The sequence below is a fragment of the Zosterops lateralis genome, assembly GCF_965231275.1.
Source record: "Zosterops lateralis genome assembly, chromosome: 1".
Taxonomy (NCBI): Eukaryota; Metazoa; Chordata; class Aves; order Passeriformes; family Zosteropidae; genus Zosterops; species Zosterops lateralis.
Window position 1 is genome coordinate 119924594 of NC_139762.1, and position 16272 is coordinate 119940865.

Consider the following 16272-nt stretch of genomic DNA (forward strand, 5'->3'; position numbering starts at 1 on the left):
CGAGGCGCTTGGGTGGTGCTGAAAGCTCTGGCACTACAACTGCAATCAGGACCATCCCTGTTTAGTGCCTGCTGGTAACCATGGCCACCCTGTCCCTAAGAGTTAACTGGTCCTGTCCACACATAAGGGTTGCAGTGATGGATAAATACCCAAACGTACACATAGAGACAAGATTGGAACAAATGAACGTTGGAAAATAATCAAAGCCATATTGCTTCAGACAGCAAAAATTACACTACACATGAAGTGTAACAAAAACAGGCAGCACAACAGGCTCATTATTAAGAGGCTTGGTTTCTTCTACTCTGTTGCTACATGAAATGGCAGCATCAGGGAAACTGGATATAGAAACATAAAATACAACGGGAATAGTGAGAGAGAATAGAGTACTGTCAACTGTAGAAAATAAACACATGGGAAAAACCACAGTAAATAAATCTAATTAAATTTACTAAATAGCTTTTGGACTTATTTTACAACTGGTAAAAAAGGTAATCTCAATATGCACAGTTTCTGTTAAACAATTCAGAATAAAAGCATATACGTAGCATTTTGAATTTCACAGAGTGCTAAGAATCATGTCACAAATTAAACTAACAAATCCAAAACACACAACTAATCATTTGACCGTGCATGAAACATCCTTAATTGCACCTGATAGTTTGCAAAATTTCTTATTATTGTGACACTACAAACAGAGACATTTACAACAAATAACAATGCTACTACATTTTTTTTACTACATTTTTTACTGTTCTTAAGAGTTTGCAGTTAGGAGTTGCAGTCACTTCTCCTAAAAGCAGTATTTGCATATATTCACACAGGCAAAGATAAATAACTTCAACTAATGGGATGAAAACTCTCTAACGGATAAAAATGTTAAGAACATAAACACAGCAGGCCAAATATTTCTTAGAGAAAGCAACAACCATCATTTTGTAATATGAATCACTGAAGACAAGTATTTTTAAAGCTATACTTAATTTTCTGTAGCTTTAGCATAAGCCTCCATCTCTCAATTAATTTCATCATTCCCTGCTTCTTCCAATCACTAAAAGTGCATGTAGCTCTCTAAGACATTCATTTGCTTGGCTGCCACAAAAATAATTGCCACTTTAAAAGCCGCAATTTTTTTTTTTCTCAGGACTGACAAGTTGTTTACTTACAGACTTCCCATTTATTCCCTCGGGGTCTTCCATTGAAGATTTCTCCTTCCAAATTATATACGGGCTATTAGTTACAGGGAGGTTCAGACAGTCCTAGAACACACACACCTGTGGAAAAGACAGTACCACATCGTCGCATTAATTTGTTGGCATGAAACTAGGAGCTGATCTTCACTTCTGCAACTTTCCAGCAACTAACAAGTATTCACAAGTTGGGAGCAGTTGTCTTTGAAGAATTGAATCAGTCTTGAAAATAAATACATAGCTGAGCTGTTTATTGTGAATCCACGCAAGCCAAAAGCAGGCAGCGAGAGCCCCGTTGTGCTCACTGTCTGCAAAAGAATAAAAGGCAGCCAGGAACTCTTCTACCGTCACTGTTTCTGTGCCAACAAGACATATCTTCCTGGTTTTTTTTATTTTTTCCTTTTTTTTTTTTTTTCCTGTAGAAAGCTCAGCCTTCCCCTGATATTTATCAATGTCAATCGTACTTTAATGCTAAGAGGAAATAATAACAAAGCAATATGATTGTAGACTGAGCCAGGATAAAAAAGAAAATCCACAAAGTTTTCAAACGTTGCCCTCGAGCTAAGGATATTTTTATTCTAAATCTCTTTAAGTTTACATTAGGTCACAGTCCTAGGCCCCATAAATTATAAATATGCAATGCTTTGTGTTCTCTCACCTTCAGAAAGGGTGTTCTTTGATGCTTAAAGTAACAGTGAAATACTGAGATGAAACAACAAAGGCTTACCCTCCCAAACAGATATCAATCCAAATTATGATTTCCTTCCTTCTTTAGAATAAAATGCTGTAACTTCTTAAAATTCAGAATTATTCATTGGCACAATTTAAACAAACCCAGCTAAAATTCTCATTAGAAAAATTGGCTTTGTTTTAAAATATATGGGGAAAATGCTGTCAATAAAGAATAAAAATGAAAATCTGATTTTTTAAAATTGCATATATTTATACACACGCATTATATACATGCAGAAATGTGAACAGCACTTTGCTCTTCTGTGACAGTTGAAGACATGGTCTGAAGATATTCAGATCAAATTCTTATTCTTTATCTTTCTACCTGGATAAGACTCTAGCAAGAAAGTAAAAAAAATCTGTTCAAACCCAGTTTTTTGGACACTACTCACTGCACACATTTGGCTGCTTCTATAAAATCTAAGCATTAAGAAAGTGTTAACAGGTCCACTCCACATCCTAAGGAAGATGCTAATATGAACCATTCTTCTGCAATGCATCCACTCCCTTCTTTCTGGTTTACAATTGAGAGATCAAATCCAGTCCTGCTCCTGCTGAGAACAATGGCCAATCTGCAATATTTCTGTGAAATCAGGGTTTGGTGCTTATATTTGTTCTGACACCAGATTATAGGTTAGAAAATTATTTATGGCTTTTCAAAATGACAATTAAAGTTAGGGAGGGGAAGGATAAGAATTTTTTTAACTTAAAAAAAAAAAAAAAAGAGAAGAAAACAGCCCTTTAACAATGCCCCACTGCTAAGCAATGACTGACATCTGTTTCAAAAACTCTTTTATTGCAAAATTCAATAAATGGAAAAACCATACAAACTGAAAGTCTGCCACTTCAGTGAGGGAATAAAATGGAGCTTTTTCTAATGGAAAAATATTCAAAAGTCAATTGATGTAATGCTGGTATGGATGACCTGATGGATTTTCAGATCAGCACTGCTCTCTTTACTAATGGAAAGAAAACTTCACCAAAGACTAGGAATTTTCTATTGAAGCCCAGAAGGAAAAAGCATGTATGTTTTAGTGTATATTATAGTTCAGCCGTAATTAGGCGACCTAACTTGCAGGAGCTGCTGTGGCAAATATTTTCTCTCTCTGGGAAAGATTCCTATAACACACCAGTGTTAAAAAAGCCTACTCTTGTAATTTCTGCTCTGACATATGCTGCACTTCATGTCACTGCAAAAGAGGTTTACAAAAAGATTCTATATATACCCACCCACACTGCTAGGGGCAAAGGCTTGTCTTGCTCAGAAGACACCAGAGACCTCTGGCAGCAGAATCAAGCCACAGTAACATGAGGGCTTAGATGTTAATACAGAACAGCTGATCCACAATATAATCAGGGAATTTTAATTTTGAAAAATTCGACTTTTAAACAAGAGCAACTTAGTTATCCTGATTCTAATTGTCATCTTAGGTTATTTTTAACTCCTAGTAAAGCTTTACAAAAATGAAATAAATTCCCTTGAGCTGTTAAGGTATCAAAAATATATCCAAATTACACAGAGTATCTATTACAGAGAAGCTGTTATATGCAAAATGTGCCATCGAATATCAGTAGGACAAAAACTCAATTTATTGAAAAAGACAAGATCTAAATTGAAGGGAAGTCCTGAAAGCACATATCCCTTTTTATTTTTTCTCTACTTCTTTGGAAGTCATTTGTTTGGTAAAATATTTTTACTATTAAATACACAACAGTATTGAGTCCTACTAGCTAAAGTAGTACTATTGTACCAGGCATGATGACCAGCAGTCTTCTTTCCAAACAGCTCTTACCATTTAAAAGGGAATAAAAAACCCACAGAGAAACACAGAAAGTGGTTTATGGGGGATTTTTATTCCCTCCTTTCTGAAACGTCAGCCAACGCTGCGCAATTTTCCCCACCCATGGATCTCCACATGTGCCTTTTCCGCCAGGCACAGGGCAGCAGCCAGCCCCTCCCAGACACACTGCAGAGGTGGCAGGAGCTTTGGCCAGCTCCTTGTCATGAAACTGCTGTCCCCCTGTCCCCACCCAAGCACCCACCTGAAAACCTGGCAGAAGCCAGTGGCCGATAACCTGGAAAGCAGATGTCAAACACAGCCACTGAGAAATAATGTCTTAGGGCTCAAGGTACCAGTGGAGGCCAATCGCTAGCAGAGAGAGTACCAAACACAAAGGTGACCAAAAAGTAACTGGCCATGGCTGACCCCTGGCACCTAAACACCTACATTTAAGGACAAGGAACCTGATTCCTTATGCTTGCCGAGCTGTTCTTCATAAAAGCTGTTCATTTCCCGTGCAAGACCTCCACTAATCCACATCTTGGAGCTGTCCCAGGGCTGCTGTAATACGCCTTCAGCTGCACTGAGCCCCTGACCAAACTCACAGTGATCAGAAACAGCACTAACACAATAATACCTTGGGCTACCTTACCCCTTCCATCACCAAGAAGGAACTAAACTTTTTCTCCTGTTCCTGTGCCACCAGAAAAATCAATCTTGTCTTCCAACCTCCTGGCTGATTATGCCATTGCAAAGTCTCCAAGATAAGGTTATTTTCAGTGCCATCAGTGGTTTCTGCTTTGCTCTTATTTTCTTATGCTTTCTCAGAAACTGATGGGATTTTTCCAGTGACACTTTGAAAAAAATTGCATCTGCCCAAACTATACAACATTTGTTAGAAGAAAAAGAACACAAAAAGTCACACAGGCTTTATCTTTTGTTGGAGAAAACAAAAAAAGAGGTTATGAGAATGGGTGAAATGGCTTTTTTTGCCCTGTAGATAATAGCATGTGGTATTTTACAGTTAATGTGAAGGAAATCAATGGTTTTGATTTTAGGTGCTATATTTGGTAAATTTCCTTTTTAGCACTTTCTAAAGACCCACTACATTCACTCCATTCCCAGGTAGGTCTCTTGTCCCCCACCCCTGTTTCCTTTTAAGGTGTTAAATTTGGCAGATAACCTGGGTAGCATTCAGAAAACAATTATTTCCAAATGCTGGGAAAGAAACTTGCCAAGTGTAACAGCTGAAAATCGAAAAGAAAAAAGAAAAAAAAAAAAAAAAAAAGAAAAAAAAAAAAAAAAAAAAAAAGGAAGGAAATAGAAAGGAAGAGAGAAAGGTATTTTTAAAAAATGAAGCTTAGTAGGAACCTTTCAGCAGCTTTATAAACAATTAACTCCAGGGCTGCGACTGAAGACCACCTCTGATTCAGCCTGGAACGCCTGCAGATGCAATACAGCATCCTGCCTTCCAGTGAGCCTCAGGGACTCCAGCAAAACAGAGAGGTGCCCAGATGTGTGGGACCTACCATGCACATCTGCTGGAAGGCATCCCACACCAACTGCAGTGCTGACACTGACCAGACTCTGTGGGGATGCAGCATGTAAGGTAACACACCCTACAACACCACAGGTCACTATTTCTGCACCCCAATAAACACCCATGTTCATCTCAACAGATCTTTTTTTTTTCCACTACCATCAAGCAGAAACCCATGCATTTCTGCATAGGCTGAAGTAAACCTGTGGGAGAGGGGGCTGAAAGTTTTCAGTTTTGTTGGTAAGCTTTCCTTTATATAAAATAGAACGAGCACTCTGGTGTCCTGGACAGGCATGTTTAAAACCCATGGCATTTACACTCACCGTCAAGTCTACGTCTGGCAGCAAAGTAATCTCATTCTTTTATAAGTAAATAATATAAATTAAGTATCAAGATTTTTTTTTTTTTTTTTTTTTTTTTTTTTTTTTTTTTTTGCTATCTAGGTAATCACTTTTAACTTTATTTTAAAGATTAAAACAATGGTATTTCCCTACATTTTTAACTTCACTAAGAAGTTAAATTTCTGGCAAGGAACCATGAGGTCTTATCTGCCTACACAGGAATCTCACCAGGTGTTGTACTAGAATAACCAAGGACATGCAAGAGCAAAAGGAAGCAAGAAACAAGGTAGAGATGAAGCACTATGAACACAAAAAATATATCAGAGGCAAATTATATCAGTAACAGTCTGGGAAATACATCTGTGCTATTTTCTGAATCCTAATTACATTTATAAAATTGCTATCACACTGTAAGCCTAAGTAGGTCTTGAAGGAAGTACTCACAGTAGAGTTTGTGCCCCATTTCTGCCATATACCATTAAATCTAACATGAAAAAGGTGTTGAGAACACAAGGGCCACAATACTGGTTGAGATTAACAATCCTCCTGGTGCTGTCTCCAGCAACAGCCATAACTGGACACAGAAGAACAAGAACAGAACAAGCATATGCCATTTTCATGGCATTTTCCCAGTTTCCTGCTATTTCAGTTCGGAGAGTTTCCTGAGACAGATGGGTTCATCTGTCTAACAATCTTCAGTACAGCTCTCTCAAGTACTTGTCTGTTCTCTTCCTGAAGCCCATGTATTTTTTTTTTCCCTAGCAGTTTTGAACATCCATTTTGGAGGGAATTACTGAGAATTGAACAATTTTTCTTGGAATTATCTTAGATGCCAAGATTCCATTTCTGAAATGTGAGGGTGCTGATCACTTTCCATGTACAGGTACCACTATTTTACCTGAGGTTTAACAGGTCACATTTGTCTCTGCAGAATTTCAGTTGTTATTTTATTGTCTAGTGACTTGTCTCATAAGGTCCTTGAGCAGTTCTTCATCTTGCTCTCCTTGTTATTTACCTCAAGTGGAAACAACCTAGAAAAATTATCCTGCCTGATTAGCACTTATTGAGACTTTTGTAGAAAGTGGAGTGAGAATAACAAAAAAGTCCTACCTGAAGGACAAAACAAAGGCAAAAGATGTAGACATGTTTTTATGAGAATCTCCTGGTTGCTAATTTCAGCAAGCTCAGAAGACCTCTCTGGTCTCCCACAGTTGGAAGAGATAGTCAAATACAAAGAAAACTCTCTTAAGGTGGAGAAAGAAGCCTGACAATGTAGTGTTCAAAAGTTAGAAGGGCAATGATGTAAGACTGAAGAACTAGAAATAATGAAGTAAATAATTTGCCATTGCTTTTACAAGATGTAAACCTGAAATATAACTGTTTCAAAAACTGTCTTGAAAAAGTCTTTGAGTTGCTTCCTATATCCAATGGTCAGGAATGGTTTTGAACAGGAATAAGAAGCTGGTATGTGTTTCAGGTATGAAACCTGGTGCCTGCAATGGGCAGATTCCTAAGTTCAATCTTCCTCATACAAACACCCAACAGGGCACCTCAGTCGGGAAGCTTCAGAAAAGGCTAAAGTGGGAGACATATACAGACAAAAATTTAAAGCAATAATGTTATTCTAAAAGCAGAGCTCTCCAAACATAGCAAAAGATCATATTTTTCATTGAATACTAAATGCACACAAAAGTCAAGCTGTAGAACAATGTTAAAATTATACTGGCTACTTGATTGCCAGAATTTCTTTTCTAAATTACTTATAAAAGTAATACTAAATTTAAACTACCCAGTGGGATCAACTTTATTTGTATCTGAAATGTAGGCTGAAACTGTTCAGCAGAAAAACACACTAACATTTTAAGACAGGAAATAAAGAATATTCTTAAGGTAAAAACATAAAAAATCTGCTTTTAAAAATTAATAAAATTACATTTTACAAGGTGAACTTTAGCTCGAATAAGGATTAAACAGGTTTCCTCTTAGCATTCCATAAGATCTTTATCATCAAAAAGTTAGAATTTCCCTGGTTTTATTTATGTATCATTAACAAAGAACAAAACCAGAATGCAACAGCCAATTCCTCTGTCATCATGTCTTTGAGCAATAAATCTGTTTTCTGCCTTCTATGTGTCAAACACAATACAAAAGGTGGGGGGGAATCCACAGATTAACACTATTAGATTAAGTGTCATGGTTAATAGAGAATATGGAATACGTACAAGAAAAATGTTGAGCTACGAATCATAACATGCAATTGGAATACTTACCTAGCTCAGGAAAGAAGTGCAAGATACTTTACAAACAAAGCTTGCTTTCAACCCGTGTGGTTCTGTACAATGTTTCTAAAGAGTAGTAATTATATATGCGCTTTAAGAAGCCTTTCTACACCTATTATAAATTTAGATTAAAGGTAGGGCATTACTTATTATTTTACATGAGCTCTTAAAGTAGTTTGTAAAATATATGCAGTCTATAAAAGTCTGTGGTCTAACAACAAGCAACTGTACTGCCTCTGCATAATTCAGTGCAAACAGGTAAAAGTTTGCTAATTATAATTAATACAGGTCACATGCAGAGGTTTTAAGGTTTACACAGAGCAATTAAAGTAATTTTCCTCTAGGTGAAATGTCTTAGTTTTGTAATTTTTTAAAGTTCTATTTATTTTTAAATAAATCAGATAAATTTGAGTCTGAAATTGTAACAACCTGCATTAAAACCTAGGCTTCCCCCAAGCTAGTAAAAGCATTCAAGTAAGAAACAGTAGCAGCAATATTTTCAGTAGCAGAAGCCATAGCATCCCAGCCAGCAGAAAATCCATCCAAATAGATGGGCTACAGAAAGCACGGTTGCAAAGGAAGTCATCCTGGCTATAGAAAGCTAACATTCAACTAGGAAACTCATAGGCCAAAGTCTTGGCATGTCCTGGTGAGGGGGACCCAAACACTGGATCAAGGCCAGCTGGGGTCCCATGCTCTGTGAGAAGCACCCTGGATTCAGCCTGCCCTTAGGAGCAGTGTAGTTGCCCTTTGTGGGGCACAGAGCCATGTCTCTGGTGTCTCCCTGAGAGTGCCACTTGCAGATCTCACAATGGATCAACCACCAACTCAACGTGCATAGCAGTGACCTTCCTCACACCACCATCAGTAAGGCTAAGGATGCTGCTCTCTTCCTTACAATAAGAGAACTTCCCTGTCTCTTGAAGTCAACCAAAATTTTCACTGGTAAGTCACAACAATCACACATCACAAGAAGTATCTTATTTTCAATTTTTACAACTGATCAGTACCCACAAATACTTCTGCTTCTCTTCATGCATAGAAACTTGAAATTGGGGTGAGATTCACTAGCAGGTGCAAGTAGTCTATTTCCTTCATTTGAACTCATTTCTGAGAACGGGATCTCTTTCAACCTCTGCTAAGTCCAAATGAAAGAGCATTAAGGTCCTAATACTGAGAAAACCAGAAGGCTGAACTGAACTGTCAAATCTGTCAGTGTGAGATTCAATGGGATATTTAAAGACACCACATCAGCCTAAGCATCTACAGCCATTTATACTTGTTTGTCTGTTTGTTTATACTGCAAGCAACCTTGTGAATTACAGTAAAGACCCAGCTGCACCTTTAGCCACCTAAATACCCCTGGAAGCCTGCCCTATAGTGACCAGAAATACCCACAATTCACTAACTGAAAGCTAATTTTAAAGCAGAAGCAATACTGGTTTTACCTAACAATGATGCCAGCTTTCCTTCATGTTTCTGTTCTACATCTTCAAGCTCTTGCCTTTCAGGAGTAAGGGCTCCCAGGGAAGGCTCTGGCCAGCTCCCTGTGGGACTACCCCTGCTGTCAGTGGGTCAAGCAAGGAGGCACCTTGGGACCTCTTTCTCTTTTCTAGCCAGCAGTCACTCCTTGTGAAATTAACCCCACCTGAAAATTGGCACCTAATTTGGATAATTAGCATTGGAATATTACAAGGGAGGAGAAGAAAAATATTGCAGGATTATTTATAGGACTCCCAGTTCCTTAGAAAACAATGCTAAAACACTTTTTTTTTAAATGCTGTTCTGTTCAACTTTGTCATATCTTTTGCTTGACAGATGACATCCTTCTCCCCTGATTTCTTCCAGACTATGTTTTCATGAAAATTAATTCAGTAACTCATCATTTTTAACATAATAAAAACTGAAAACTTAAGGATTTGGAGTCTTGATAAAAAGGTTTTACTTACATAACTACACAAAGATGCATTATGTGTTTTCTGTCAGCAAAAAATGCACCTAGTCAAACAACAATATTTAGTTTCAGTTCTCTATGTCTCCAAACTGTATCTACCAAAGAGAATGAACTTTTTTATACATTTATGAAAAAACCAAAACACTCAAGAGCAAAACACAGTAAAAATTAAGTCATTAAATCACTCTGTCCTCTAGCAACAGCCACACTCCTTAAGTGTTTCCTCATCCTAATAGTCTTGCAATCTTTTTCACCATCACAGCTCAAGATGAAACTTTAATTATTGTTAAATATTACTGACCATAGCAATATATTAAGTGGGAAGAATAGAACAAAAAATGGTAATTATCTATAGAACATGATTTTTACAACTATTATAAAAATAGTTTCACTTATCAAATAATGTTATAGCTAAGTTTTTACAAACAATATTTCATAACAAAGGAAAAAGTGAAGAATGAACACACTACCATTTTGAACATAATATTTTACTTTCTTTTCAGAACAATATAACCTAAAACATAAAGAAGAAAATTTTATTCACACAACACCATGCAACTCCCTTCAATATTCAGATGATAAAGAGCTGAATCTATTGAGCTGAGTAATTAAAATCCAAAAATTTCAGGAATTAGGCCAATTGCCTAAAGTAGCAGTAGGTGTGACTTGCTGTGGAAACAGCATGGGAAGGACAGAGAAACAACTTTGAGTTGGAAAAGCTTTTAAAAGCATATGAAATACCCAGCTGTGGCCTCCTTGATTTTAAGGACTTTACACACAATTTCCGTTCTTATAAATAAAAAAAGCTTTCTCCTAGCTCACTTCATTATAAGGGGAGCTGCAAAAATGCAGACCCACCTCACAGGGTGGGAGTTCACCTCTGTGATTTTTCCAGGCAGCCTGGCACAGTGGGGGCCCTGGGCAGCCTGGGGCACTGCTGCCTGCACTGCCCATGCCCCCACCCCCTGCCTGGGGTTTGATTATGGGCAGCAGCTGCCCCCAGGCTCCCCCAAGAACTGCCCCTCTGGGTGTCACTGCCAGGCAGCCACAGCTCACTGTCACACCATCAAATCCAGGCAAATTTTTCTTGGTCTAACCATTAGAGAGAGCTTTTTCATGCTAGTTTGACCCATATCACAGAACTCAGCGGTAAATTCATGTTTTACTTCCTAGGTCCATGCAGGAGGATTAGCACTATCAGACAGAGTAAGAAGATACTCTGTGTCACAAAGAAAAAAAAAAAAAAAAAAAAAGGAACTAAAAGTGTCTAGACATTTGAGAAATCATTATCTTATGATGTTTGGTATATCAGATTAGACAGTCAAAGATAAAGAGAGAAAAAAATAGAGAAAGGGAAAAAACCTCAAGCCTCTTAACTCAATTTAAACTCTTAATTTTGTATCACTCTCCTTCTCTCTAAATCTAGAAGGAAAGGTTATTTTGAGCAATAATATTTTTGGATTCTAGAGGTAAGCAATTGAATGAGAGAAACAAAGAGAATAACACAAAATTCTCAAAATGCGCAGGATACAAGAGGGCCACAGTTTTGAGCTGACTGGGAGAAACTGTTCAAATAACTTTTGAAGATTTTACAATTCTCCTGCCACAGTCCATCCCTCACCTTGCCCATAGCAACAAGTTTTGCAGCACAAGGAGAACAGAGCCAGAAACAAAAAAAAAGAGTGACTTGCTTCCACATTTCTCTTCCTACCCTGTTTGTGACTCAGTTCATATGGGAAGATGTAGCTAATGAAGAAAATTAGGAATGAAACATCAAGCTTGGAAGGAATAACCAGTTATTGGTGCTATTGGTAACCATTGGTTATGGTCACTAAGGAACCAGTGGCTTAGTTTCCACTTAGATGGGTTATAAATATTTTTATTGATGCTATTATAATTTCTAAAATGTTGACAAGTGGTGAACCATTCAGGAAGAGTAATCCATACATTTTAAAAGGTTGTTGAAGAACATGCATACTTGTGTTTTACATCACACTTAAACCTACAGTAGAACAAGTTGTGTACAAGCTAGAACAAAGGTTTGGAAGGAATGTATCTAGCCTAGCCTTCAGAAGATGTGCCAGCTACCTCCATGAGCTGCAGTCCTCAATTAGGGACATTTCCATACATATTGCCCTTCTGTCTCTGACTTTCTGCTGCAGCTGGACTACCTGTTCCATGATTACCCCATGATCCTACAACTACCCTCATTACAGTTCATGCTTACACAGCTTTTGGCAGAGGATGAACAGCTTTAATCTGGAAACTGTTTCATAGGGACTTTCCACACACCACTCTTTTAAAAGAATTTCTGACAGCAGCGGATGACCATTTTCTCTTCTTATAACCATATTTTTTTATTATTTTAAAGTATTATGGAAAGTGTGAGTCTTCGAAAATAGCGACTGTCTGGTGCTGCTTCTCATACAGCTTTTTGCTACTAAAAGTCAATGGGAACTACCCTTATGTAGTAACATATCCATCTCCAATGTAACAGTAACAGCGTTTTGCTACTAAAAGTCAATGGGAACTACCCTTAGCGATTTAAACAGTCCTACGTTCCTACGAGTTTAAAAGAGGAAAAAAATAGAGGCGAGGGGGAGCGAGGGGGGGAAACCACTATTTGGGAAACCAAAATATTGGGAAACCAATATATTTCCCAATATTTCCCAAAATATTGGGAAACCAATATTTGCATAACTTGACTTTGTGATAGAAAAACTGCCAATTTAAGTATAGATTTAAAGAACAGAGTATAAAATGAGTATAAATAATAAGCTTTATCTCCAGGATGCACAACAGAGACCAAAACCATCTCATAAGCAGCCATATCCATCCATCTCTCTGAAAGTCTTAGGTGACGGCGGGAGGAACAAGAGCCCCAGACAGGGCGGTGAGGTGGACACACCTGTGGGTGCACGCCCTGCCCGCTGCCCGTGCCCGGCACTCTCTGCCCAGGTGCGGGATGCGCGGAGCGGGGAGAGCACAGGAACCGATCCCCGTGTCCCCGTGTCCGGCCGGCTGAGGCGGGCACCCAGGGGGCCGTGCCCGCACACCGGGGTCGCCGTCGGTGCTTTACCGGGTCGGTGGGAGGAGGAGCTGCGCTCCCGGCTCCGCTCCCTGACACCCGCCGTGCCCAGCGGCGGCAGCCCCGGGGAGCGGGGCAAGGCGGGCGCGCTCACAGCGCGGCCGAGCCCCGGCGGGCTGTCACCTCCGACACAAAACACGGCACCGGGCGAGCCCCGCTCCGCCGCCCCTTCCCCTCCCACGCCGGGTCCGCGGCCTCGCCCCTCCCTCCCTCCCTCCCTCTGCCGCCGCCAACCCCTGCCCGGCCCGGCCCCACGTGCCCGGCCCGGCTCGGCCCGGCCCGGCTCGGCTCGGCTCGGCCCGGCCCGGCTCGGCTCGGCTCGGCTCGGCTCGGCTCGGCTCGGCCCGGCCCGGCCCGGCTCGGCTCGGCTCGGCCCGGCTCGGCTCGGCTCGGCTCGGCTCGGCCCGGCTCGGCGCGCACTTACTCCGCGGGGCCTCGGGGGCGGCGGCGCGGGCCCGGCGGCTCCCCAGGAGCGGCTCCCCAGGAGCGGCGCCCGGCGGTAAGTTTCGAGGAGCTTTGGCGCTTGGCGGGGAGGGGTTTCGGGGAGGCGGCGGCGGGGAAACTTCCCTGGAGCGGCTCGACCGCCTCCTCCGCCTCCTCCCGCTGCCGCCGCCGCCGCCGCCTCGCCCGGCGGCAGCACCGCGCCTGCCCGGCCCCGCCGCCGCTCCCGGCCCCGCCGGCCGCCCCCCGCTCCCGCCCCGCCGACACGCGCTTTTTAAATCTTTATGGGGTTTTTTTTCTTTAATTTTCTTTTATTTCTGAGAATTAAGGTGTTATTAGCGAGGGAAGGAATGCCGGGTCCCCGCAGCGCTGGCGGGAGGCGAGGGGCGGCTGCGGGTCACACACCCCGAGCACAGCTGGGAGCTCTGCCCTGTCCTGCAGCGCCGGGGCCGCAGGGCGGGCATCGGAAAGGTACCGGCAGCATCCCCGGCCCCAGGGGCTTGTCTGACACCGCTCCTCACCACCGTGGGTAAAGCCATCGCTGGAGGCGCAGAATGACTCAAGGTCTGCATGGGAATGCTGCACAGGGAGAAGCTGTGCCGTGTATATGGCACCTGACCCCGGATCATCCCTAGAATCCGTGCTTGTACACGTCCACCCCTCCTCACTGCCCGTGAGGAGAGAAGGCGTGGGTCAGATTCTGTGTGTCTTATGCTTCAGGTACAAAGTTACTGTAAAACAGTGGTAGACACCTCTTCGCTTTCTCATTCTGGAGACATGAATTAGACCCTGCATAAGCTGTGTAGTGCAGGCATCTGAGGATAATATAATGAAAGCCCTGCTCAGTCTGGCAGCCTGGTCCAGACACTGAAGCAAGCATAGCTGCTGGGGATTTTTTACCTTTAGTTGTAAATATGAACACTGCAGTCCAGGCCTTCTCCTCCTGCCTTTCTTTATCCTTAAACCAGAAAGGAAAAAAACAAAGTTGTCATTACTTCAAGTTCTTCCATTCCACTTCTTTGTCTTCAGTACATACTTTTCCACTATTTTCTTTTCCCAGCTTTCTTTTATGCCAGTTTCAGAAATTAAAATATCTCTACCTTTAAAGAAATTGAAATTATGTTCCCACAAGCATTTATGTAGGTATACAAGCAATGCCATTTAAATCACTAGAATATCTAATGTTTGTCCTGAAGGACGCAAATCACATGGAATACATTTTAAGTTTTTAACAGTTTTAAGGGATTTTTCCGCCATATGCTTCTTCTCCAATCCTGTAAATTAAAGGGTGAGAGTTAAATAAAATGTCACACGTGGGACTATGTACAAAATACTCACAGAGATGAAGTCCACATTCTTCTGAAGTTAAATGAATCCTTTAGGCTGTGTTTTGACTTGACAAATAAGAGATGTTTATATGTATGTATTTTTTAAATTTTCATTGTACTTGTATTACTTTAACATTGTCTTTCTTGTTCAATGTAATGTTAAGATACAAACCAGAGTTTAAATACCACTAAATCCAGTAGCCAAAACTCACCTTGACTCACAAGAATGGGATAATGGATTTTTATACTGCAGGGAAGCAGATTAAATTGCTGTAGCATACCTGAGGTGACAATGTGATCTATAGGCTGTAAAAATTATAGTTCACAGATTATGAGAAAGACTCAAGAAAGATGGAGTTGCAGGTCCACTTGCTCCTTTGTAGTGGAATATGTAATGGAGAAGAGCACATGCAATTCTGTAAAGACCTCTAGAAGCAAAATGGAAAACCTCATCTCTGCACCATTCTTGTCCTGGACTTATGGGATAGACATATGCAGCCCATATGCTACCTTGTACAGAGCAGTTTCTTCAAAAATTCATCATCTTTGTTTGATTGTCCACTCTGGCATGAAGCCCTTTTTCAAAGTTAGGTGTGGGGCTAACTGTATGTCCAAATTCTGTCCTTTTTTCACGTAGAAATCTTACTGGTAAAAAACAAAATTCAAAGATTCGTATTTCCTATGTAGCTAGTGATTTTGAGCAAGAAGGAGAGTATTCAAGAACTATACACATGCCAAAAATATTTAAGAAGGTCTCTGCCAGAGCACATCTAATTCCCCAGAGGTGCTCTTATTTTTGTGTTGGATACTGCAGAATAAAATGTTAATGTCCACTGCAGCTTGAGCAGAATTGTTGCACAGGCATGTGAGAATGCTGGCAATACAGCTCCAAGGAGGACCATGCTCTTATGAGAGCCCTCAACTTGCTTATAAAAGAGTGGATCTCCTTCCTTCAGGAAGCCCTGGACATTGTGGTGGTAAGTGATGCAGATTGTCTTAGATTTGGCTTAGTAGTGTTTCTGTTAGCTTTCCTTTTCTGCAGGGTTTTGAGCTGTTAATGTTGTGAGAAGAATCAACTCTATATAATAGTTATACAGGGAGGAAAAAAATCAGCATAATTACCCTTCACAATAGGAAATTGGTCAACATGGTTTATAGATCAAAATGTTTAGAATAGCAGTGAGATTGCCATCCTGCTTCCTAGAGTCCAGTCTAATGAGTTGTCAAGCATCTGCTGTTGCTACTGGATTAAAAATCAGTTGTGAAAACTCCCTCCCACCCCAATAGCTGTCAGGTCACCTGCTGCCATTTATCCCCTTATCTGCAATAGAAACCTCTGAAATGTTAAGTGGTTTATTCGACCCACAGTGTCAGCTAAAACTAGTGTGGGTCTTCCTTATGTAGCTAATGAATTTCAGTAGGAATAGTAAGAAAGCATATTAGGTCTGACAACTCATAGCCCTGAAATTTGAAAGACCGATGCCTTTGAGAACTGACAGTAATGCCAAGGTAAACAATTTCTTTTCTGTTATTCTTTCACTCCTCAAAACAAGCACCTCTCCAAATCCGAGAGCTCCTGGCAGGTATGATGAATGGCA

At 40.7% G+C, this 16272-nt stretch overlaps 1 protein-coding gene across 4 annotated transcripts in view; it reads right to left on the bottom strand.

Moving 5' to 3' along the window:
• EYA1 (EYA transcriptional coactivator and phosphatase 1) overlaps positions 1 to 13987 on the bottom strand; it is a 157669-nt gene extending 143682 nt beyond the window's left edge. For all 4 annotated transcript variants that reach the window (XM_083858708.1, XM_083858707.1, XM_083858706.1 and 1 more), the window contains exons 1-2: positions 13330 to 13987; positions 1167 to 1274 (exon numbers count right to left, since the gene is read on the bottom strand). In XM_083858708.1, coding sequence (XP_083714834.1) covers positions 1167 to 1199 — 33 coding nt within the window. In that variant the 5' untranslated portion in view covers positions 1200 to 1274; positions 13330 to 13987. The remainder of the gene's footprint in view (positions 1 to 1166; positions 1275 to 13329) is intronic.
• Between the last annotated feature and the right edge of the window lie 2285 nt (positions 13988 to 16272).